Source organism: Loxodonta africana, chromosome X (genome assembly GCF_030014295.1).
Source record: "Loxodonta africana isolate mLoxAfr1 chromosome X, mLoxAfr1.hap2, whole genome shotgun sequence".
Classification (NCBI taxonomy): Eukaryota; Metazoa; Chordata; class Mammalia; order Proboscidea; family Elephantidae; genus Loxodonta; species Loxodonta africana.
This window is the reverse complement of record NC_087369.1, coordinates 43,264,770-43,290,856: the sequence shown is the minus strand read 5'-3', so window position 1 is coordinate 43,290,856 and position 26,087 is coordinate 43,264,770. Positions and strand designations below refer to the sequence as shown.

At 39.4% G+C, this 26,087-nt stretch overlaps 1 protein-coding gene across 2 annotated transcripts in view; it reads right to left on the bottom strand.

Annotated features, from left to right (window-relative positions):
* SYTL5 (synaptotagmin like 5) overlaps window positions 1-26,087 on the bottom strand; it is a 284,046-nt gene that overhangs the window by 171,085 nt on the left and 86,874 nt on the right. For both annotated transcript variants that reach the window (XM_064278136.1, XM_064278137.1), the window contains exons 6-8: window positions 19,884-20,025; window positions 10,426-10,555; window positions 519-625 (exon numbers count right to left, since the gene is read on the bottom strand). In XM_064278136.1, the coding sequence (XP_064134206.1) occupies window positions 519-625; window positions 10,426-10,555; window positions 19,884-20,025 (379 nt within the window). The remainder of the gene's footprint in view (window positions 1-518; window positions 626-10,425; window positions 10,556-19,883; window positions 20,026-26,087) is intronic.

Below are 26,087 nucleotides of genomic sequence, written 5' to 3'. Positions count from 1 at the left end.
AGGCAACTTGAGATACAGAAATGTTCATGTAAAATAGTCAGATACATCTAGAACCATTCAGTTTATGAAATATTAGGACCCCTTGTTTCCCAGGGAAACCCTGGTAGCATAGTGGTTAAGAGCTGGCTGCTAACCAAAAGGTTGGCAGTTCAAATCCACCAGGCGCTCCTTGGAAGCCATATGGGGCAGTTCTACTCTGTTCTATAGGGTTGCTAGGAGTCGAAATCGATTCAAAAGCAATGGGTTTTTTTTTTTCTGTTTCCCAGGTTTAGCAATTGAAAACTCACCAAGTGTTTTCTTAGAGATAGTAATCTTCACTTATTAACATGATTACCTGTTACCTTTTCTAAATGATTCCGTCAGTTGCTTTTGTATGTTGACAGTGAACTAACAGGAGGAGATTATTATATATCCTACTTTACTCTCAATTTATCATCACCCAAAAGTAGAACATCTTAGAGCAAGATCATGCCCTTGTTTCCTCCTGACCACGAGACTCTCTTTCACATTCAACTTACCAAGTCTTTACCTAAAGCCCCAGTGACAGACTTCCTTCTTAAGTTTACAGCATCCTCTACATCTTCTGAAAATGATCCACTCAAATCTAATTCGGACCGACTCTGGTCTGGAGGAAGAAAGGGAAAAGGAGATATGTGAATCAGCATATTTTCTTAGAAGGTCTTATTTTTCATTGCAAACATTTCATCTTTATTCCAATTCTTCTAGGCATAGGGCATAGATAGTGCTATGAAAGCAACAATTCTGAAGATGGCACAGAACCAGGCAGTGTTTTCTTTTGTTGTACATAGGGTCACTATGAGCCAGAACCAAACTGACGGCACCTAACCACAATAACAGTGAAAGCAACAATCAGAGTCAGTAACTTCATGCTGTTTATGTTATCACACTTCCATTTTTACGGTATTTTGGAAATTGCCTTGGGCTGAATTATCAACACAGATAAGTTCATTCCTTCTTTGATCACAGAAGTTTAAATATTCTACTACAAAATGCTAAGCTTTAAGCTGTTTACAGCTTCTGCTTTACTTATGACTTTGAAAACTTCTCATAGGATAGGCCCTTAAGCTTGGAAAAAATAAAACATTAACCTTTCTTTATTTTAATATTCACAGAATTCACTGTTCTTATATTTGACATAAAATGTGAGTCAATCAATTCTAAATTGCTACTTAAAAAAATTTTTTTTAATAATTTTTATTGTGCTTTAAGTGAACATTTACAACTCAAGTCAGTCTCTCACATATAAACTTATATACACCTTACTACATACTCCCAATTACTCTCCCCCTAATGAGTCAGCCCGCTCCCTCCTTCCAGTCTGTCCTTCCTTGACTGTTTTGCCAGTTTCTAACCCCCTCTACCCTCCCATCTCCTCTCTAGACAGGAGATGCCAACATAGTCTCAAGTGTCCACCTGATACAAGTAGCTTACTCCTCATCAGTATCTCTCTCCAACCCATTGTCCGGTCCAAATCATGTCTGATGAGTTGTCTTCTGGAATGGCTCCTGTCCTGGGCCAGCAGAAGGTTTGGGGACCATGACCGCCAGGATTCTTCTAGTCTTAGTCAGACCATTAAGTCTGGTCTTTTTATGAGAATTTGAGGTCTGCATCCCACTGTTCTCCTGCTCCCTCAGGGGTTCTATGTTGGGCTCCCTGTGAAGGCAGTCATTGGTTGTGGCCGGGCACCATCTAGTTCTTCTGGTCTCAGGATGATGTAAGTCTCTAGTTCATGTGACCCTTTCTGTCTCTTGGGCTCTTAGTTGTCGTGTGACCTTGGTGTTCTTCATTCTCCTTTGATCCAGGTGGGTTGAGACTCATTGATGCATCTTAGATGGCTTCTTGTTAGCATTTAAGACCCCAGACGCCACACTTCAAAGTGGGATGCAGAATGTTTTCTTAATAGAATTTATTTTGGCAATGGACTTAGATGTCCCCTGAAGCCACAGTCCCCAAACCCCCACCCTTGGTCCACTGACCTTTGAAGCATTCAGTTTATTCAGGAAACTTTTTTGCTTTTGGTCCAGTCCAGTTGAGCTGACCTTCCCTGTATTGAGTGTTGTCCTTCCCTTCACCTAAAGTAGTTCTCATCTACTATCTAATCAGTAGATAACCCTCTCCCACCCTCCCTCCCTCCCCACTCTCGTAACCACAAAAGAATGTATTCTTCTCAGCTTAAACTATTTCTCAAGATCTTATGATAGTGGTCTTATACAATATTTGTCCTTTTGCATCTGAGTAATTTCACTCAGCATAATGCCTTCCAGGTTCCTCCATGTTATGAAATCTTTCACAGATTCATCATTGTTCTTTACCAATGCATAGTATTCCATTGTGTGAATATACCATAATTTATTTATCCATTCATCCATTGATGGACATCTTGGTTGCTTCCAGCTTTTTGCTATTGTAAACATTGCTGCAATAAACATGGGAGTGCATATATCTGTTTGTGTGAAGGCTCTTATTTCTCTAGGATATATTCCGAGGAGTGGGATTGCTGGGTTGTATGGTAGTTCTATTTCTAACTGTTTAAGGAAACACCAGACCAATTTCCAAAGTGGTTGTACCATTTTACATTCCCACCAGCAGTGTATTAGAGTTCCAATCTCTCCACAGCTTCTCTAACATTTATTATTCTGTGTTTTTTGGATTAATGCCAGCCTTGTTGGAGTGAGATGGAATCTCATCATAGTTTTAATTTGCATTGCTCTAATCGAGAGCATTTTCTCATGTATCTGTTAGCCGCCTGAATATCTTCTTTAGTGAAGTGCGTGTTCATATCCTTTGCCCAATTTTTAACTGGGTTGTTTGTCTTTTTGTGGTTGAGTTTTAACAGAATCATATAGATTTTAGAGATCAGGTGCTGGTCGGAGATGTCATAGCTGAAAATTCTTTCCCAATCTGTAGGTGGTCTTTTTACTCTTTTGGTGAAGTCTTTAGATGAGCATAGGTGTTTGATTTTTAGGAGCTCCCAGTTATCTGGTTTCTTTTTGTCATTTTTAATAATGTTTTGTATTCTGTTTATGCCTTGTATTAGGGCTCCTAAGGTTGTCCCTATTTTATCTTCCATGATCTTTATTGTTTAGTCTTTATGGTTAGGTCTTTGATCCATTTGGAGTTAGTTTTTGTGCATGGTGTGAGATATGGGTCCTGTTTCATTTTTTTGCAAATAGATATGCAGTTATGCCAGCACCATTTGTTAAAAAGACTGTCTTTTCCCCAATTACCTGACACTGGGCCTTTGTCAAATATCAGCTGCTCATATGTGGATAGATTTATATCTGGGTTCTCAATTCTGTTCCACTGGTCTATGTGCCTGTTGATGTACCAGTACCAGGCTGTTTTGACTACTGTGGCTGTATAATAGGTTCTAAAATCAGGTAGAGTGAGGCCTCCCACTTTCTTCTTCTTTTTCAGTAATGCTTTACTTATCCGGGGCTTCTTTCCCTTCCATATGAAGTTGGTGACTTGTTTCTTCATCACATTAAAAAATGTCATTGGAATTTGGATCGGAAGTGCATTGTATATATAGATGGCTTTTGGTAGAATAGACTTTTTTACTATGTAAGCCTTCCTATCCATGAACAACATATGTTTTTCCACTTATGTAGGTCCCTTTTAGTTTCTTGCACTAGTACTTTGTAGCTTTCTTTGTATAGGTCTTTTACATCTTTGGTAAGATTTATTCCTAAGTATTTTATCTTCTTGGGGGCTACTGTGAATGGTATTGATTTGGTGATTTCCTCTTCGATGTTCTTTTTGTTGTTGTAGAGGAATCCAAGTGATTTTTGTATGTTTATCTTGTAACCTGAAACTCTGCCGCACTCTTCTATTAGTTTCAGCAGTTTTCTTGAGGATTCCATAGGGTTTTCTGTATATAAGATCATGTCATCTGCAAATAGAGGTAATTTTACTTCTTCCTTGCCAATCCGGATGCCTTTTATATCTTTGTCTAGCCTAATTGCTCTGGCTAGGACCTCCAGCACAATGTTGAATAAGAGTGGTGATAAAGGGCATCCTTGTCTGGTTCCCGTTCTCAAGGGAACTGCTTTCAGGTTCTCTCCATTTAGAATGATGTTGGCTGTTGGCTTTGTATAAATGCCCTTTATTATGTTGAGGAATTTTCCTTCTATTCCTATTTTGCTGAGAGTTTTTATCATGAATGGGTGTTGGACTTTGTCAAATGCCTTTTCTGCATCAGTTGATAAGATCACGTGGTTTTTGTCTTTTGTTTTATTTATATGGTGGATTACATTAATGGTTTTTCTAATATTGAACCAACCTTGGATAAGAAAAAAGAATAAATCCCACTTGGTCGTGGTGGATTATTTTTTTGATATGTTGTTGAATTCTATTGGCTAGAATTTTGTTGAGGACTTTTGCATCTATGTTCATGAGGGATATAGGTCTGTAATTTTCTTTTTTTGTGGTGTCTTTACCTGGTTTTGGTATTAGGGATATGGTGGCTTCATAGAATGAGTTAGGTAGTATTCCATCCTTTTCTATGTTTTGAAATACCTTTAGTAGTAGTGGTGTTAACTCTTCTCTGAAAGTTTGGTAGAACTCTGCTGTGAAGCCGTCCAGGCCAGGGCTTTTTTTTTTTTTTTTTTGGGAGTGTTTTGATTACCTTTTCAATCTCTTTTTTTGTTATGGGTCTATTTAGGTATTCTACTTCTGATTGTGTTAGTTTAGGTAGGTAGTGTTTTTCTAGGAATTCATCCATTTCTTCTAGGTTTTCAAATTTGTTAGAGTACAATTTTTCGTAATAATGTGATAGGATTCTTTTAATTTCAATTGAGTCTGTTGTGATATGGCCCATCTCATTTCTTATTTGGGTTATTTGTTTCCTTTCCTGTATTTCTTTAGTCAGTTTAATTCTGCTCTAATTTTTATTATTTGTTTTCTTCTGGTGCCTGATGGATTCTTTTGTTGCTCACTTTCTATTTGTTCAAGTCGTAGGGACAGTTCTCTGATTTTTGCTCTTCCTTCTTTATGTATGTGTGCATTTATCAATATAAATTCACCTCTGAGCACTGCTTTTGGTGTGTCCCAGAGGTTTTGATAGAAGTATTTTCATTCTCATTGCATTCTATGAATTTCTTTATTCCCTCCGTAATGTCTTCTATAACTCAGTCTTTTTTGAGCAGGGTAGTGTTCAGTTTCCAAGTATTTGATTCCTTTTCCTTGATTTTTCTGTTATTGATTTCTACTTTTATGGCCTTATGGTCTGAGAAGATGCTTTGTAATATTTAGATGTTTTGGATTCTGCAAAGGTTTGTTTTATGACCTAATATGTGATCTATTCTAGAGAATGTTCCATGTGCACTAGAAAAAAAAGTATACTTTGCAGCTGTTGGGTGGAGAGTTCTGTATAAGTCTATGAGGTCAAGTTGGTTGTCTGTAGCAATTAGATCTTCCGTGTCTCTATTGAGCTTCTTACTGGAAGTCCTATCCTTCTCCGAAAGTGGTGTGTTGAAGTCTTCTACTATAATTGTGGAGGTGTCTATCTCACTTTTCAATTCTGTTAAAGTTTGTTTTATGTATCTTGCAGCCCTGTCATTGGGTGCTTAAGTATTTAATATAGTTATATCTTCCTGGTAAGTTGTCTCTTTAATCATTATGTAGTGTCCTTCTTTATCCTTTGTGGTGGATTTAACTTTGAAGTCTATTTTGTCAGAAATTAATACTGCCACTCCTGCTCTTTTTTGATTGTTTGCTTGATATATTTTTTTCCATCCTTTGAGTTTTAGTTTGTTTGTGTTTCTAAGTCTAAGGTGTGTCTCTTATAGGCAGCATATAGACGGATCATGTTTCTTTATCCAGCCTGAGACTCTGTCTCTTTATTGGTACATTTAGTCCATTTACATTCAGTGTAATTATAGATAAGTATGAGTTTAGTGCTGCCATTTTGATGCCTTTTTGTGTGTGTTGCTGACAACTTCATTTCTCCACTTTTTTGTGCTGAGAAGTTTTTCTTTGTAAATTGTGTTTCTGCATTTTCATAGCAGTTGAATTTATGTTTGCTGAGTCATTATGTTTTTCTTGGTTTTTATTTTGAATTATGGAATTGTTAGACCTCTTTGTCGTTACCTTAATATTTACCCCTATTTTTCTAAATAAAAGCCTAACTTGTATCGTCCTTTATCACCTTGTTTTCCTCTCCATATGGAAGATCTATGCCTCCTGTATTTAGTCCCCCTTTTTTGATTATTGTAATCTTTTACATAATGACTTCAATGATTCCCTGTTTTCAGCATTTCTTTTCTTTTTTTTAAAAATTAATCTTATTTTGTTTTTGTGATTTCACTATTTGAGTTGATATGAGGATGTTCTTTTCTGTGAACTTGTGTTGTGTTGGTATCTGATATTATTGATTTTCTGACCAAAGAATTTCCTTTAGTAATTCTTGTAGCTTTGGTTTGGTTTCTTGCAAATTCTCTAAGCTTGTGTTTAAAAAAAAAAATTTTTTTTTTTTGTGTTTATCTGCAAATGTTTTCATTTCACCTTCATATTTGAGAGAGCGTTTTGCGGGATATATGATTCTTGGCTGGCAGTTTTTCTCCTTCAGTGCTCTATATATGTCCTCCCATTGCCTTCTTCCCTGCATGGTTTCTGCTGAGTAGTCTGAACTTACTCTTATTGAGTCTCCTTTGTAGGTGACTTTTATCCCTGGCTGCTTTTAAAATTTTCTCTTCATCTTTGGTTTTGGCAAGTTTGATAATAATATGCCTTGGTGATTTTCTTTTTGGATCAATCTTATATGGGGTTCGATGAGCATCTTGGACAGATATCCTTTTGTCTTTCATGATGCCAGGGAACTTTTTTGCCAACAGATCTTCAGCTATTCTCTCTGTATTTTCTGTTATCCCTCCCTGTTCTGGAACTCCAATCACACGGAAGTTATTTTTCTTGATAGAGTCCCACATGATTCTTAGGGTTTCTTCATTTTTTTTTAATTCTTTTATTGGATTTTTCTTCAACTTTTTTTCTTATATTGGTGTCAATTGCCTTATCCCCCAACTCCCCCACTTTGCATTCCAATTCCTCGATTCTGCTCCTCTGACTTCCTATTGAGTTGTCTAATTCTGTAATTTTACTGTTAATCTTTTGGATTTCTGAATGCTGTCTCTCTATGGATTCTTGCAGCTTATTAATTTTTCCACTATGTTCTTGAATAATCTTTTTGATTTCTTTAACTTCTTTATCAGTGTGTTTTTTGGCTTTTTCTGTAGATTGCCTTATTTCATTTCTGAGGTCATCCCTGATGTCTTGAAGCATTCTGTATATTAGTTTTTTATATTCTGCATCTGGCAATTCCAGGATTGTACCTTCATTTGGGAAAGATTTTGATTCTTTAATTTGGGGATTTGTAGAAGCAATCATGGTCTGCTTCTTTATGTGATTTGATATCGACTGCTGTCTCCGAGCCATCTATAAGATATTGTAATGATTTATTTTATATTTGCTCACTGTGTCTCATCTTGCTTTGTTTTGTTTCAATGTACCCAGATGGGCTACTAGATTGCGCTGTCTTGATTGTTGTAGCCTTTGAATCACTTATGTCCTATTACCAGCTGGTTTGGGCTATTACGAGATACATATGCCTAAGAGTCCACTCACTATTCTTGAATAGAATCAGCTTAGGTGTTCTGATTTTGGGTCACCAAGTGTGTGGTGTAGACTGTCACCTATTAAGTTAGAGAAGTAGCGGTGATAGTTGTGTGCACCAGATTCTAATAGCGGCAGGGCATCACACTCCAAGGAGGGCAGGATGCTGACAGCCTTCCCCCACGTGCCAGTGAGGTAGGTGTGTCTCTATTCCTAAAGCACTTTGGTGGGTGGGCTCTGCAGCTGTACCTTAGGCACCCAATTCTTGTACCCCTAAAGACTGGTAGGCGTCAGTATCCTCAGACCCGTTTGGCAGGTGGCTAGGTGGTTTGGGTGGAGCTTCAGCCCTCAGTTCCCCACTGTGGATCAATGAGGGCTCTGTTTAATAGGTAGAGATATCAGACCTGGAAAACTTGTCTTTCCAGTGCTCTGCTAAAACAATTACAGTCAGATCTCTATCAGAATTGCTTTTGCATTATAATAGCCACCTCGTTCCCTGTAGAGATGAAAGCCAAAGACTGTGGATCTCATATGCGTGGGTGGAGCTGGTTCTGTATTTTTATTCCAGTTTAGGGAAGTCAGGGAAGAATTTTTTGTTCCTGGGTTGTTAGTAGCTGCTTCTCTCAGGCCAGGAGAATGGGTTAGGAGCCCCCACCCCCCACAGCAGGTTACTCTCTGGCCAAGGAAATTCCAATGTTAATGAAGCTGCCTGGGGCAGGGAGGGAAGGGATAGATAGGAGAGAGCAGCCCGCTGCAATTTAGACAAAGTTACTTATCTTGCTTGGCGATGACTGTTTTATCTGAGATTCCCGAGGGGTGTGTAGCCTGTGTGCCCTGCTGGGTTGAGATTGCCCCAAGAGTCAGGCCTTGTGCCATCTCAGAAGGCGAGGTCAGCTCCTCTGCTCCTAGTCCAAAGCCCAGCACCAAGGTTTCCTGGCTGGGACACTGCACTCCAGGCTCCAAAACCAATCGCTGCTTCCTGGTGATTTCTCCTCCTGTCAGCCGCGTCATTGTGCAGCCTGTGTGTGCCGGCTGGGTTTTCCCTGAGGTTACTTCAGGGGGCTAGGGCTGCATCCTGTGCTTGCGCCATCTCAGGAAGCCGTGCTCAGCTCCTCTGCACTTAGTGCAAAGCCCGGCGCCAAGGTTTTCTGACTGGGACGGTGGCTCCAGGCTCCGAAAACAGTCGCTGCTTCCCCGTGGTTGCTCGTTCTCTTGTCAGCCGTGTCAATGTGCAGCCTGCTTGCGCTGGCTGAGTCTCTACCGAGGTTACTCCAGGGCTTAGGGGTTGAGGTTGCGTCCCGTGCTTGCCCCATCTCAGTAAGCCGCAATCAGCCCCACCTCTCTGGCACCAGGGAACCACGAGGGCTCAAGGCTGTGGCATGGGACGCCGGTTCCAGAAGTGGTCGCTGCTTCAGGGCGCGGCTTTTCACTCCCCTGTCACTCAGGTCAACTCTTTAGTTCTGTGTTTGATGGTCAGGGTTCATAGATTGTCATGTATGTGATCGATTCACTTGTTTTTCTGAGCCTTTGTTGCAAGAGGGATCCGTGGAAGCTTCTACCTAGTCAGCCATCTTGGCCCCACCTCTAAATTGCTACTTTTAAAATAATGATAGAGCAAGTTTCTTTCACACAAAAAGGGGGCGAATATAGCTAAATTGAGAGGTGGTTCTATTTCTTTAGGAAACAGAACATTCCATCAGTAGAAGAACATATTATTTTCAGTTTAAAAAATATAAGTTAAAGGACAATGCACCCCTCAGTACTGCTGTGGACAGCTTACCAAGTCACAGGTAGGTTATTTCTACAGAATAGTTCTATATAAAAACTCTGCTGAGAAAGATACTGTTGCTTATAAATCAGAAAGATTGACAAGAACAGCTAAGACTATCATCTCCGAATCAAGAACTTAAGTTTCACATGGTAAATGCGATAATGCAGAAATGCTTAGCATAGTGCCTGACAAAGTATGTGCTCAATAAACAGGAGCTGTAGAATAGAATTAGATTCTATATGATGGCTTCTAGTCTAGTTTCAAATTTTTCATTTAACAGGCAAACCACTTTTCCACTCTTGAACAAAACGCAGCAATTACCATATACATTTAGAAAACCTTTGGGAGCTGGTTGGTTAGGAGAGACTCCCCAACTCAGCACACAGAATCCAGCCTTAGGCTTTCTGCAAATTGTTGAGGGTTTTACCATGGTTTTAATTCTACACACAGGACATAAACTTTATAATTATGACAAGTTTCTCTAAAGAGTTCTCTTATTTTTAGGTATAAAATTGCAATATAAATAATACCTGCTTTCCATGGTTATTGTGATGATCAAGTGAAATGAATGATGCATTTCAGTGTACCACAAAATGAAAGTAATTATTATCAATACCTCAATGCCGCTTGCAAATAATTCCTTGTTTACACCTTAGAATGATTTATCTGTCTCGATATAGGGAACTTCTGACTACCATATCACTTGATCTACCACTTCCCTGAACTTTGTGAAAGTGTCCCTATCTGCCATTAAATGTATGCTGGTGCCAACTGTATTTCCTATACTCCTTTGTTCTGGTATAGTTCTGAAACTTGGCAAGAATAGACACTCAATAAATGGATTTTTCATGAATGCAAGAGACTGAAGGCATCACCTGGCTCTTCCATTCTCATGGAATGGGCCTACCACTATGGGTCAGAAAATGGATGATTGTTTTCTAAGGGATGAAATGGCTGTTAATCCATCAATTCCATCTGATTTAGTCATTTTTATACTATGGAGTAGATATGTTGTATATACTCACCTGAGGAGAGGGAGGCTCTGGATACTGCTATGGAAGGTGTGCCTGAAGTGTTTCTGCGATGATGCTTTGTGAGGTCTTCAGAGGTGCTTTCAATGGCAGCCAAACCCATGGAATTATCAAAACCATGCTCCTGTCCACAAAGTAAAAATGAAAGAAATATTATATGAACTGTGAATTACTTTAAAATATTGCCATATAAATATACTTCAGTATAAACACATTCGTGTGTGTTTCTTCACCAAAACCAAACCAAACCCATTGCTATCGAGTCAATTCCAACTCATAGAGGCCCTATAGAACAGAGTAGAACTGTCCCATAGGCTTTTCCCAGGCCGTAAATCTTTACAGAAGCAGACTGCCTGCATCTTTCTCCAGAGGAGTGGCTGGTGGGTTTGAACTGCTGACCTTTCAGTTTCCAGCTGAATGCTTTAACCACTGTGCCACCAGGGCTCCTTGTGTGTATTACTTTAGGAGGAACTTATTATGCATTGAAGGAACTCATCAGGAGTCCATATAACTCTGAAACTTACTATCAAAAATCACTATCTAAAATGTATACTAGCAGGTTTGTTAATTAGCACAAAAGATGTTAGAAATACTTTTTCACTGGCAAAATTAGTGAGTGTTCTAATATACAGTTAACAAGAAAGTGATACAGGTACACCCGATCTTCCATGAACTGTGTATAAGAATTTGGCAAGCTTCATACTCTCAGATTAGAACTGTTTGGTCCTACGTTTGTCCTCACTCTTAACATCCCCTCTCTTCAACCACCACTTACCTCCTCTACCCCAACTTTTTCCCCCGGTATCCCAATATTTTCCATCTAGAAGGCTGGCTGATCAAAATATGGTGGAATGAAACTTTTAATGTTATACAGGAAGGAGTTCCCTCCTTGTTGCTCTATATCTAGTCCTCATATTAGACATTTGAGGAGATTTTGATCAACTCACTCCAAAGAGATGTGGCACTCACTTGCCTAGCAGACTGATCAACTCAGCTTCAATACAGACTATTTTTAGTCTTTGATTATTCTTCAACACATAATACATGTAGCAGGAAGTATATAGCCACCAATTCCTCTAATTGCCATAGATGATCAATGTTTAGGAAACCCTAGGGGTGTAGTGGTTACGAGCTATGGCTGCTAACCACAAGGTCGGCAGTTCAAATCCACCGGGTGCTCCTTGGAAACTCTATGGGGCAGTTCTACTCTGTCCTAGAGGGCTGCTATGAGTCGGAATCGACTCGACGGCAGTGGGTTTGGTTTGTTTTTATCAATGTTTATCAAAAGGCTATGACAAAGGTCAAATGGATAAATTAATTTAGGTCAGTTTTCAACACTTTCTCTTCAAAAAGTTCTTCATCACATGGAGTTCTCCATTGAAACATGACCAAGTTCTTTAGGGGCAATTATGTTAATGGAAAATTTTCCAACAGGAGTCCTGGGAGTATTGTTAATATTGAGCACTAATGGGCCAATTAATATTATACAGTCATTAAAATGCAATATATACCCTGGAGGTTCAAAATATCAAACCTAAAATTAACAGGTTACATCATTGCTGAGGTCAAGTTAGAGACTTTCATGTTTGATGAGTTTTTCATTTAAAAAACTTAATTCCTACATGCTGTAAACAGAAAAAGACCACTGAAGCAATGAGAATCTGAGAAATGGGAGAAATCAGGATGTTGATACCTTGTTCATCATCTAACCCTATATACTTCTTCCCTTCATCATGAAAGAGCAAGCGTGCATTGGAAACTACTGTGCCATCTTATGTTTATTTAACCAAAAGGATTTCTCTTGTTCTCTATTTTTCTCTCACTCAGTGGAGAGCTGGAATGCAAGAGTGAGATAGATCAACATGGAAATTGCCTATATATACTCAGAGCCCTGGCAGTACAGTCGTTAAGTGCTTAGCTGCTAACCGAGAGATTGGCAGTTTGAGCCCACCACAGAAGAAAGATGTGGCAGTCTGCTTCCATAAAGATTACAGACTTGGAAACCATATGGGGCAGTTCAGTTCTGTCCTACAGGGTCACCATGAGTAGGAATCAACCTGATGGCAATGTTTTTTTTTTTTTTTATGGGACATATACTCAGCTGCAGTGAGCTTCTGTTGGGGGAAATCTAGATGTTGTTCAATGAAGAAATAAGCATATTGAGGCTGTTATGTTTGAGCACATAATAAGGGTCTTTTTTCCCCCCTTACAATCGCAAATGGTATGGGGGAAGATAATCCTTGTTTTGAGAACAAACTCAACTAACGTACTGGTTATTAGACTGATAGTTAGCTGCTATCCACTCGTACGTACAGCCACATCAGCTGTTAAAATTTTTAAAATACTTCTGAATCAATTAGTAAACAGCACTAATTCCAGTCCTCCTAACCCCAGCCTCCATGCTGCCCCTAGCTCTCCCCACAATCTGGGTTAATGCAACAGTCCTGTGTCAGTGTCTCTTCTTCCGACTTGCTCAGTACCTGTCATAGCAGTAGCCGAATATTTTGAATATCATTCCTTGTTAAGGTGTCAAAGAAGTGACTGTAATCAACTAGCCATGTGCTTTTCTCGCTACTGAACAGGATCTGCTTGTTGAATTTAACATAAATGTTTATGAAACTTTAAATGTGCCTTTTATCTAAGCAGCAAGTACAATTTAGATTGTAAGTATTTAAATAAATGTATTATTATTACTTAACTGAATGCTTTTTGGTTCCTCCTTCAAAATATATACACAATATGATTGCTCCACCTCCACTGCTATCTCCCTGTCTCAAAGCCCCATTATATCTCGCCCCAATACTCTTGAGTATTGCAATGGCCTCTTAACTGGTCTTCCGGGCTCCACCCTTGTTCTCTTACTGTTGCTTCTCAGCACAGTTCCCAGATGCTGCTTAAACAGAAGCAGATCATGTCACTCCTTTGCTCAAAATCCTCCAACTATCTTGATCCCATCATATTCAGAGGAAAAGCAAAAGTCTGTACAGTGGTCTACAAGGCCCTTTCTGGCCCTATTAGCTCCCTGAACTCATTTACTAGTACTCTACATTTCGTTCACTCGTAACAGCCATATAGGCCTCCTTGCTCTTCCTTGAATACACCAGGCATGTTCCTACCTCAGGGCTTTTGGACTGGCTATTCCCCTAGGGGCATTAAAATATTTTAAAAAACTGGTTGTGCAAGGGCACTGACTACTCATAGTAGAGACTAGCCATGCAGGTGTCTGAGGGAATGTGTTCCTCCAGGGAGGACATGGCTAGTTCCTTCACATCCTTCAAGTCTTTGCTGAAATGTCTTCTTCTTTCTGAGGCCTGCCCTGACTACCCTAATAAAAATTCTTCCTGGAGCTATTCCTCTTAACCTGAACTACTTTTTTCCACAGAATTTATCACTGTCTAACATATTATAATGCAAGTTCCATGAGGGCAAGGATTTTTGCGTGTTCTATTCACTGCTCTATACCCAGTGTCTGGCACATAGTAGGCCCTCAGTAAATACTGGCTGAACCAAAGGATCATGGTTCTTATGTAAATATTTCTTAAATATAGATGCCAGCTATACATATACAGTTTCCTGCTTAATCAAACAGACTAGTAGATGCTAATTCACTTCAAGAATATCTTCCAACAGAGTATTTAATAAAGGGAAATATTTCCCAAATACTTTCCCCATCTTCTCCCTTAAAAAGAAAAACAATATAAAATGTAATTTATTATATGTGTGTGTGTAGTATGTACAACTTAAGTCTTCATCATGTACTGATTTCTTATTTCAATAGATGTATAGAAAAGAAAACCATAAAAAGATTTCAAGGTTCTAGCTGCAAAGTACACATTCTTTTCTGATGCACATGGAACATTCTCCAGAGAAGACCACATCTTAGGCCACAAAGCAACCCTCAACAAAATCCGAAACACTGGGATAATACAAAGTATCTTCTCTGATCACAACACCATCAAAGTAGAAATTAACAATTGGAAGAGCAAGAAAAAAAAATCAAATACATGGAAAATGAATAATACCCTGCTTTTTAAAAACTACTGGGTAACAGAAGAAATCAAAGATAGAATTAAAAAATTTCTAGAATCAAATGAGAATGAAAACACACCATACCAATACCTTTGGACACAGCAAAAGCAGTCCTCAGAGATCAATTTATAGCAATAGATGCACGCATCAAAAAAGAAGAAAGGGACAAAATCAAAACATTAGCTATACGACTAGAAAAAAGAGAAAGAGGGCAGCAAAAGAAGCCCACAGCCACCAGAAGAAAAGAAATAATAAAGATCAGAGCAGAAATAAATGAAATAGAGAAGAGAAAAACAATAGAAAGAATCAACAAAACCAAAAGTTGGTTCTTTGAAAGGATCAACAAAATTGACAAACCACTGGCCTATTTGATAAAAGAAAAACAGGTAACCCAAATAAGAAATGAAATGGGGACACTACAACAGACCCAACTGAAATAAAAAGGATCATAACAGAGTACTATGAAAAACCACACTCCAACAAATTTGAAAACCTAAAGGAAATGGACAAATTTCTAGAAACACACTACCTACTCAAACTAACACAAAAGGATATTGAAAATCTGAACAGACCCATTACAAGAGAAGAGATTGAAAAGGTAATAAAACTGCCAATAAAAATAAAAGCCCTGGCCCAGATGGCTTCACTGGAGAGTTCTACCAAATATTCAGAGAAGAGCTTATAACAGTACTATTCAAATTATTTCAGGACATTGAAAAGGAAAGGATACTTCCAAATTCATTTTAGGAAGTCAGCATAACCCTGATACCAAAACCAGGCAAAGGCACCACAAAAAAAGAAAATTACAGACCAATATCTCTCATGGATATAGATGCAAAAATTCTCAACAGAACTCTAACCAATACAATTCAGCATCATATAAAAAAAAATACACCACAACCAAGTGAGATTCATACCTGTTATGCAAGGATGGTTCAACATTAGAAAATCCATCAATGCAATCCACCACATAAATAAAAGAATCATGTGATCATCTCAGTCAACACAGAAAAGGTATTCAACAAAGTCCAACACCCATTCCTGATAAAAACTCTCTATAAAATAGGTATAGAAGGGAGATTCCTCAACATAATAAAGGGCATCTATACAAAAGCAACAACCAACATCATTCTTAATGGACAGAGGCTGAAAACATTCCCCTTGAAAACAGCAACAAGACAAGGATGCCTTTATCACCACTCCTATTTAACACTGTGCTGGAAGTCCTAGCTAAAGCGATAAGGCAAGAAAAAGAAATAAAGGTCATTCAAATTGGTAATGAAGAAGTAAAACTGCCCCTATTTGTGGATGATATGATACTATACATAGAAAACCCAAAAGACTTCATGAGAAAATGTCTGGAACTAACAGACTCAGCAGAGCATCAGGATACAAGATAAACATACAAAAATTAGTTGGAAAAGAAATAAGGAAAACAATACCATTTATAGTGACCCCTAAAAAAATAAAATACTTAGGAATAAATCTAACCAGGGATGTAAAAGACCTACACAAAGAAAACTACAAAACACTACTGCAAGAAACCAAAAGAGATCACCACAAATGGAAAAACATACCATGCTCATGGATGGGTAGAGTCAACACTGTGAAAATGACAATTCTACCAAAGCAATCCACAAATACAATGCAATCCTGATCCAAATACCAACATTCTTTAAAGAGATGGAAAAACTAATCATTAACTTTATATGGAAAGGGAAGATGCTCTGGATAAATAAAAAATTACTGAAGAAGAAGAATAAAGTAGGAGGACTCGTACTACCTGACTTCAGAACCTACTATACAGCTATGGTAGTCAAAATAGCCTGGTGCTGGTACAATGACAGATACATTGACTAATGGAACAAAATTGAATACCCAGATGTAAATCCATCCACCTATAGTCACCTGATCTTTAACAAGGGCCCAAAGTGCACCAACTGTGGAAAAGTCAGTCTTTTTAACAAATGGTGCTGGCAAAACTGGATGCCCATCTACAAAGTAAAGAATCAAGACCCATACCTCACACCATACACAAAAGCTAACTCAAAATGGATCAAAGACCTAAATATAAAACCAAAAACTATAAAGATAATAGGAGAAAAAATAGGATCAACGCTAGAGGCCCTAACACATGGCATTAACAGGATACAAACCATAACTAACAACACACAAACTCCAGAATATAAGCTAGCTAACTGGGATCTTCTAAAAATTAAACACTTATGCTCATCGAAAGACTTCACCAAAAGAGTAAAAAAAGAACATACAGACTGGGAAAAAAGTTTTGGCTATGACAAATCTGACAAAGGTCTAATCTCTAAAATCTACAGGAAAATCCAACACCTCTACAACAAAAAGACAAATGATTCCATTAAAAAATGGGCAAAGGAACAGGCTGGTACTGGTTCAACAAAAGATACATAGACCAGTGGTACAGAATTGAGAATCCAGACTTAAATCCATCCACATATGAGCAGCTGATATTTGACAAAGGCCCAAAGTCAGTTAAATGGGGAAACGACAGTCTGTTTAACAAATGGTGCTGGCACAACTGAATATCCATCTGCAAAAAAATGAAACAAGACCCATACCTCACACCATGCACAAAAACTAACTCAAAATGGATCAAAGATCTAAATATAAAATCTAAAATGATAAAGATCATGGAAGGAAAAATAGGGACAATGCTAGGAGCCCTAAAACATGGCATAAACACTATACAAAACATTACTAACTACAAACTAGATAATTGGGAGCTCCTAAAAATCAAACACCTATGCTCATCCAAAGACTTCATCCAAAGAGTAAAAAGATTACCTACAGACTGGGAAAAAGTTTTTAGCTATGACATTTCCGATTAGCGTTTGATCTCTAAAGTTTGCATGATACTGCAAAAAACTCAACTACAAAAAGACAAACAACCCAATTAAAAAATGGGCAAAGGATATGAACAGGCACTTCACTAAAGAAGACATTCAGGTAGCTAACAGATACATGAGGAAATGCTCACGATCATTAGCCATTAGAGAAATGCAAATCAAAACTACAATGAGATTCCATCTCACTCCAACAAGGCTGGCATTAATCCAAAAAACACAAAATAGTAAATGTTGGGGAGCTTGTGGGGAGACTGAAACACTTATACACTGCTGGTGGGAATGTAAAATGGTACAACCACTTTGGAAATCAATTTGGCGCTTCCTTAAAAAGCTAGAAATAGAACTACCATACGATACAGCAATCCCACTCCTTGGAATATATCCTAGAGAAATAAGAGCCTTTACACGAACAGATACATGCAGCACTGTTTACAACAGCAAAAAGGCAGAAGCAACCAAGGTGCCCATCAATGGATGAATGGATAAATAAACTATGGTATATTCACACAATGGAATACTACACATCGATAAAGAACAATGATGAATCCGTGAAACATTTCATAACATGGAGGAATCTGGAAGGCATTATGCTGAGCGAAATTAGTCAGTTGCAAAAGGACAAATATTGTATAAGACCACTATTACAAGAACTCAAGAAATAGTTTAAACAGAGAAGAAAATACTCTTTGATGGTTACGAGAGGGGGGAGGGAGGGAGGGAGAGGGGTTTTCACTAATTAGATAGTAGATAAGAACTATTTTAGGTGAAGGGAAAGACAACACACAATACAGGAGAGGTCAGCACAACTGGACTAAACCAAAAGCAAAGAAGCTTCCTGAATAAACTGAATGCTTCGAAGGCCAGCACAGCAGAGCGGGGGTTTGGGGACCATGGTTTCAGGGGACATCTAAGCCAACTGGCATAATAAAATCTATTAAGAAAACATTCTGCATCCCACTTTGGAGATTGGTGTCTGGGGTCTTAAACGCTAGCAAACGGTCATCTAGGTTGTATCGATTGGTCTCAACCTACCTGGAGCAAAGGAAAATAAAGAACGTCAAAGACACAGGGTAATTACGAGCCCAAAAGCCACATAAACCAGAGACTACATCAGCCTGAGACCAGAAGAACTAGATGGTGTTCGGCTAGAACCGATGACTGCCCTGACGGGACGCAACAGAGAACCCCCTGAGGGAGCAGGAGAGCAGTATGATGCAGACCTCAAATTCTCGTAAAAAGACCAGACTTAATGGTTTGACTGAGACTAGAAGGACCCCAGAGGTCATGGTCCCCAGACCTTCTGTTAGCCCAAGACAGGAACCATTCCCAAAGTCATCTCTTCAGACAGGGATTGGACTGGGCTATGGGATAGATAGAAAATGATAGTTGTGAGGAGTGAGCTTCTTGGATCAAGTAGATACATGAGACTATGTGGTCACCTCCTATCTGGAGAAGAGATGAGAGGGCAGAGGGGGTCAGAAGCTGGCTGAATGGATACGAAAACAGAGAGTGGAGGGAAGGACTGTCCTGTCTCATTACAGGCAGAGCAACTAGGAGTATTTAGCAAGGTGTATGTAAGTTTTTGTATGAGTGACTGACTTGGTTTATAAACTTTCACTTAAAGCACAATAAAAAAAATGGGCAAAGGAAATGAACAGACACTTCACTTAAGAAGACATTCAAGCAGCCAACAGACACATGAGGGAACGCTCGCAATCACAAGCTATCAGAGAAATGCAAATCAAAACCACAATGAGATACCATCTCACCTCAGCATTACTGGCACGAATGAAAAAAAACAGAAAATAACAAATGTTGAAGAGTCTTTGGCCTGACAGAGACTGGAGAAACCCTGAAAGTATGGCCCCCGGATACCCTTTTAGCTCAGTAATGAAGTCACTCCTTAGGTTCACCCTTCAGCCAAAGATTAGACAGGCCCATAAAACAAAACAAGACTGAAGGGCTACACCAGCCCAGGGGCACGGACTAGGAGGCAGGAAGGACAGGAAAGCTGGTAATAGGGAACCCAAGGTGGAGAAGGGAGAGTGTTGACATGTCGTGGGGTTGGTAACCAATGTCACAAAACAGTATGTGTACTAAATTTTAATGAGAAGCTAGTTTGTTCTGTAAACCTTCATCTAAAGTACAATTTGAAAAAAAAAGATTTCAAGGTTCTACTTTTCCCTGTTTAAATCAGCTTGGAAAAATTTAATGCAGTCAACTTGTGAATATCTGTTCTGTGAAGTAACATAGATGCTCAAAATCAGAGACTACTAAAAGTTCTTTATATTTACTTAAACCATATGGCCATTTAAACCTGACCATACAAATACCACCTTTGAGCCTGGTCCTGTCCTTTCCTTTTAGCTTTGGGCTTTCTGCCAGGATCTAAGGAAACAGGGGGTTCAGTCCTGAAAAACAAGCTTACCGTTAAACAGCATTAAAACATGCTCTGATATATGGAGAGCTCCAACCCAGCCATGCTATGGTGGTGAGATCGAGTTCCAGATGCTGGGGGTCTTTTCATGTTAGTGCACTTACCCTACTGATGACTGAGGTCCTGCTGCGTGTGCTCGGGGCTGGTGACCTTTGAGTGACTGGGGTCATGCATTCATTCCGGCTGCCCTTCGAGGTCCCAGGACCAGCTTCTTGGTCATTGAGATCTGATGAACCGGTGCTTCCCCTAAAAATAAAGCATATTTTGAATCTGACATGGAAACAGAGCAGCTCCCAAAGACAGAGGCAGGGAAAAGCTTACAAGGAAAATGATGAGGACATGTGAAACACATGAAGTACACAAGAGCCACACTAGGACTGGTCAGGAATTATCATATTGCCTTCCTCCTCAAAGACCTTCAGGGGCTCCCTAGGTTCAATCTCGTTTGTCTGACACCAGTGTCTTCATAACTGAGCTTCAACCTAGCTTTCCAACTTTATTTCCCACTGCTAACCAGTGTTTTCCCAGCTGGTCAAAATTTCTTACAATTTTATCAACTCATCAGGCTCATGTCTACCCCTAAGGCTCTTGCTCACTTTCTCTCCACCTGATGTGCCCTTTTTGCCTGTCTCTGTCTATTCAAGTCTTCCCTATCCCTGAAGGCACAGATGAACTCCAGCCTTCTCAGTCAGTCCTTTCCTATCAAGCACAGGCCTTGTCAACCTCTGCTCTAGTTAGTTCCTGTGGACTTACAGTCTTTGCCAAACTATTTAAAAACTACGTGACTTTTTTTTTTTTAACTACCCAGTTGATCCATTTGTGTTGGCCTTAGTGCTATTTGCAACTGTGAGCTCCTTGGGGATAGAATCCATTTCATATTTACCATGACATCTCCTGCACTTTCATAACGCGTTGGTGCAAAGTGGCCTCTCCGTACATGTTTAATAGATGATTAAAAATCATATTTTAATTCCCTGTGTTGTTTTAGTGTCTAACTCGTGGTATACGTTCAATAAATGTGTTATAAAAATAATGACGTGTTACATGGGCTTGAATCACTTTCATATTTGCTGAATGTGATTCAATTCCATTCAATAATCATTAGGAGAAAACAGTTCTTGCCTTAGAGATGATCATAATGTTCTTATTAAATGGAGCATAAGTAAACATTAGTTTTGAAAAGTTACATTAAGGGAAATGTTCATTCTTATTTTATTCCTTACTCTCAGTGAGCTCAAAATATGCTAAGTAGTATAATATAATCCCTTACGAGCTTTGCTTTCCATCAGTAATTATTTTAATGAGTTATGAATGCATTTATAATAGTGTGCCTTACTGATAAAGCACAACAGTGATACTTAATAGTGATTAGGATTTACAATAGAGCCAATCAAGGGAGAGGCTAAAAGGAGTAAATGAAAGAGAATGATTTTAAAAAGAATAAATGTGCATGTGTCATTACCAGAAGATACATCTGGTTAAGAAAGAGTAGACAATGGCTTCTGGAGTTGTCAACTGCACCTCGTAAGTTTTTCCAGGCTCTGAGCCAGAGAAGCCACCTAAACGAATATGCCCTGATTGATACTACCAGCCACCACCACCCTCAATAATCATGCAAACAGCAGCTGCCATTTACTGAGTATCTTCTGGGTGTTAGTTTCCATCCCCCAACAGCCTTGTAAAAAGGTATGAACATTTCTGTCTTAAAGATGAAGAAACAGTTTTGGAGAGGTTAAGTAATTACTCCATACGTGCACACACATGTACACGCATACACCACACCACACTGTCAGACAATTAGTACGTGACAAAGTCAGGATAAAAACTAAGGATTGTTGCCCACCCAAAGCCTATGCCCATTCTAGTTTCTCATACTGCTTACTTATCATTTAACCAAAATCAAATCCATTCCAATCAGGCAGATTATACACTGATAGAATGAACTACCAAGAGGATAATCGAAAAGAGGAGTTAATTTCTTGGAATTTGCTTAAGAGAATGATGAAAACCATCTAGGCAGCACTCCTTTGATGCTACATAGAAAGAGTCTCTGGCTTTCTCTTTCTAGAGATGGCACCCTGACTAAATTATATTACTATGGACTCTGCTCAGAAGGGTCTGTTACTGTGTCTTTTGGTTTTTTTTTTTAATTTTATTGTGCTTTTAAGTGAAAGTTTACAAATCAAGTCAGTCTCATATAAAAATGTGTATACACCTTGCTATATACTCCTAGTTGCTTTCCCCCTAATAAGACAGCACACTCCTTCTTTCCACCCTTTATTTCCATGTCCATTCAGCCAGCTTCTGTCCCCCTCTGCCCTCTCATTTCCCCTCCAGACAGAAGCTGCCCCCATAGTCTCATGTGTCTACTTGATCCAATAAGCTCACTCCTCACCAGTATCATTTTCTATCCTATCGTCCAGTCCAATCCCTGTCTGAAGAGTTGGCTTTGGGAATGGTTCCTGCCTTGGGGCAACAGAAGATTTGGGGACCATGACCTCTGGGGTCCTCCTAGTCTCAGTCAGACCATTAAGTCTGGTCTTTTTACGAGAATTTGAGGTCTGCACATCCCACTGCTCTCCTGCTCCCTTATGGGTTTTCTGTTGTGTTCCCTGTCAGGGCAGTCATCGGTTGTAGCCAGGCACCATCTAGTTCTTCTGGTCTCAGGCTGATGCAGTCTTTGATTTATGTGGTCCTTTCTGTCCTGTGGGCTTATAATTACCTTGTGTCTTTGGTGTTCTTCATTCTCTTTTGCTCCAGGTGGGTTGAGACCAATTGATGGATCTTAGATAGCTGCTTGCTAGCATTTAAGACCCCAGAGTGTCTTTTGATTTTGACAATAAGAGAATAAAACTTCATGGCTAAATAGATGTGACACAATTTGCTAACCTAAATTTCTTGGTGATTTTTCTGAGTCCTCCCACCTCAGTTCCTATATTTCTTAAATTTTACTACAGTTAACCATATTCATATCTTTCTAAGTGTTCCTGCTCATCTCAAGGCTTCAGAGGTCCTACTTCCAAGGGGTTTAGAGATCTATTCAATGGTGCTGTGCTGTGACCAGTATGTTCTTTATTCTCAAAACAGTATTACCACAAAAATATCTCATTGTTTTAAGTAAAATCTCCTAAAAAAAGAAAGAAAGGTTAGGGATGAATCTTGAGCCAAGAAGTTATGCTATCCAAAGGGACTACTTGTGGTTGTGCTGAAGGTCCTCCCAGACCCAGGCAGTTTTGAGAATATCTCCACTGTGGATAAGCCTTGCTGAAACCAAAAGTCCTACTTATACAGAAGCTCTGACAGAAGCTGATTAATTCTTGTGATGACATTCAAGATGATATCCCATAATAAGGATAAAATAAAATTCCTGTGACTGTATGTCAGCTGCTGAAAATCATTGCTGCCAGCAGCATTATCTCGAAAATGATATACTTTTACATTTGTTCATGACATTTAACGTAAGCTTCTGAGGAATGGTTTCCTCTTGGTTGGTTATTTCAGTTGGATTAGTCTAAAGAAAGGTTTAGTCCAATGAAGGAGATTATTATAAATATTTGGGTGCCAGCTCTTTTAGATGTAATATAAAATAAGACTTAAAAGACACTAATCTTTGCCACTCAGAGACTGTGAAATAGGAAGAGGATAAAACCTTCCTCAAGTCTAAATTAATGTAATAGAAGGTTAAACCAAACCCACTGCTGTCAGTCAATTCCGACTCAGAGCAACCCTGGCTGGTAGATTCACACTGCCAACCTTTTGGTTAGCAGTCATAGCTCTTAATCACTGCACTGCCAGGGCTCCAAATAGAAATTTAGTGATACTTAAATAAGAAATATTTATAAATCAGTGCCAACAAACTTTTAAGGTAAAATTTGGTAAAGTGGAAATTGCCAAAAAAGAAATACATTTATCTCACTACCTAAACCAAATCCATTGCCGTCAAGTCGATTCCGAGTCATAGAGACCCTATAGGACAGAGTAGAACTGTATCATAGGGTTCTAAGGAGTGGTTGGTGGACTCGAACTGCCAACCTTTTGGTTAGCAGGCGATCTCTTAACCACTGCATCACCAGGGCTCCTTATCTCACTACAATAGGGTCTAAAATGTGGGACAATGACCCTGTGGTGCAATGAATTCCCTTATTTGGCCTCTGCTCTTGGTTTTTGGAAAAATAACCTTAGGGGACTTCCTAAATGATTAAGGTGTATTGACTACCCCCGAGTATTTGCTGGACACCGGCCTGGCAAGGAGCCCACCTGGTAACTGATAAGAAATGCATGGCCTGGGTGGTAAAAGCCCTGGAATCCGGGGGCTTAAGGAGCTTTTCCTGCTCTCAGGGCTGTTCGGGCTGAGAGCTGCCCTGGTTGATAAAGGGATGAACATGCTCCCCTTGGGAAAATGGAAGCTCTCCTTTGTGGACCCTTCTAGACCTTGCCTGTGTACCTCTTTCTGATGCTGATCCTGAAACGTATCCTTTTATGCTAGTCTGGAAGCTCTGCTGAAACCTGTCCACCATGGGTGACCCTGCTGGTATTTGAAATACCGGTGGCACAGCTTCCAGCATCACAGCAACACACAAGCCACCACAGTATGACAAACTGACAGACATGTGGTAGTAATAAACCACATGATTGTAAATACAGCCTGTGAGCTCTGTGAGACTTTACAGTGAATTATCAAACCCAGCAGAGAAAAAGAGTGCTGTGGGCAAAGTGGCTGGCATCAGAAACGATGAAGAAGTTGGAAAGTGGGGATATACTTGACCCCTGCCTCCTAAGAACCAGCTTTATGCTGTTTCTTATTCAAGAAGTTATCCATGTCGACAGTGTCTGGGGAGCTTAGATATTCTGGGCTACCTGAAAGACACATGGTCTAAGGTAGGAAAGGGTCTCATCTACCTTACCATAGCTTACAAAATATACTTTAAAAGCCTTCCGTTTTATTATCTCTAATTCCATGCTGGGCAAAAAACTTGATAATGGCTTCCCAGGTACATCCATTTCTGGACAGGGGATGCAAAGACAGGAGACAAAGACTACAATTTAATGAGTTGCCTTTCTGGTTTATGTAACAGTCTCCCAGGAATTATAGCCAGGAATTAATTTCCTACAATCCAGCTTTTCCTGAGTAGGCTGACAATGTTGAGCCTATACCTGCATGATTGAATGAGTGCTCCTCTGAGGCAGCTCAACCAAAAGGCAGCGTTAACCTGAGAGATACTAAAACTCATTGGGATAATGACATCCAGATAACACATGATATTCTTTCTGAAGTTCATGAGTTTTCTTAACTCCTTTTAGTTATTTTCGATCCAAAATGAATATGCAGGAAAGACAAGCAAGGGTTGTTGTAGACAGAAAGCGAGGCAAGCCTGCTACATTGGAAAGAAGTATTGAAGATGAGACAAAAAAGGGAAAGAAGCACAACATAGCTCAAGTTTCCATTCTTCGGTGGTCCCAAAGTGCTATGTCTTTGTCAACAGTCTTCTGCGAGATGAGTGGATCTTACCCTAGGCTGCACATCTGAACCACCTCTGGCACTTTTAAAAATCCCCTTGCCCAAGCCATACCACAGAATAATCACATTAGAATCTCCGGAGGTGGGACCTAGGCGTCAGTGTTTGTTAAAGCTTCCCAGGTGATTCCAATATGCAGCCAAGGTTGAAAACCACTGGGCTCAACTTGGATAAGTTTAAGTTCATTGATCTCAGATATCTCTTGTCTGCATTGTCCTCTCCCTTTATTCCACTGTTTCCTTAATTCAGCACAGTGCTCACCCCAAGAGAGCCTAGCTATCCTCATGGCTCAGGCTCGGATAAATGAAAGGATACATTTTTTTTAATTTTTGTATTTTTTTTATTTATTGTGCTTTAAGTGAAAGTTTACAAATCAAATTAGTCTCTCATACAAAAACTTACATGCACCCTTGCTATGTACTCCTAGCTGCTTTCCCCCTAATGAGACAGCACACCCCTCCTCTCCACCCTGTATTCCCCATCACCATTCAACCAGCTCCTGTCCCCCTCTGCCTTCTCATCTCACCTGAAAGGATATTTTCTTTGTTAAGGAGTGAATGTGTTGTACCAGGGGTCAGCAAACAATGGCCCATGGACCAAATTAGACCCAACACCTATTTTTTGTATGTCCCATGCGCTAAGAGTGGTTTTTACATTTTTAAATGGTGGGAAAAAAAAACAAAGAAGGATAATATTTTATGACATGTGAAAATTATATGAAATTCAAATTTAAGTGCCAAGAAATGTTCCAACAGCAGAGTTGACTAGTTGGTGCAGTGGTTAAACAGTTTG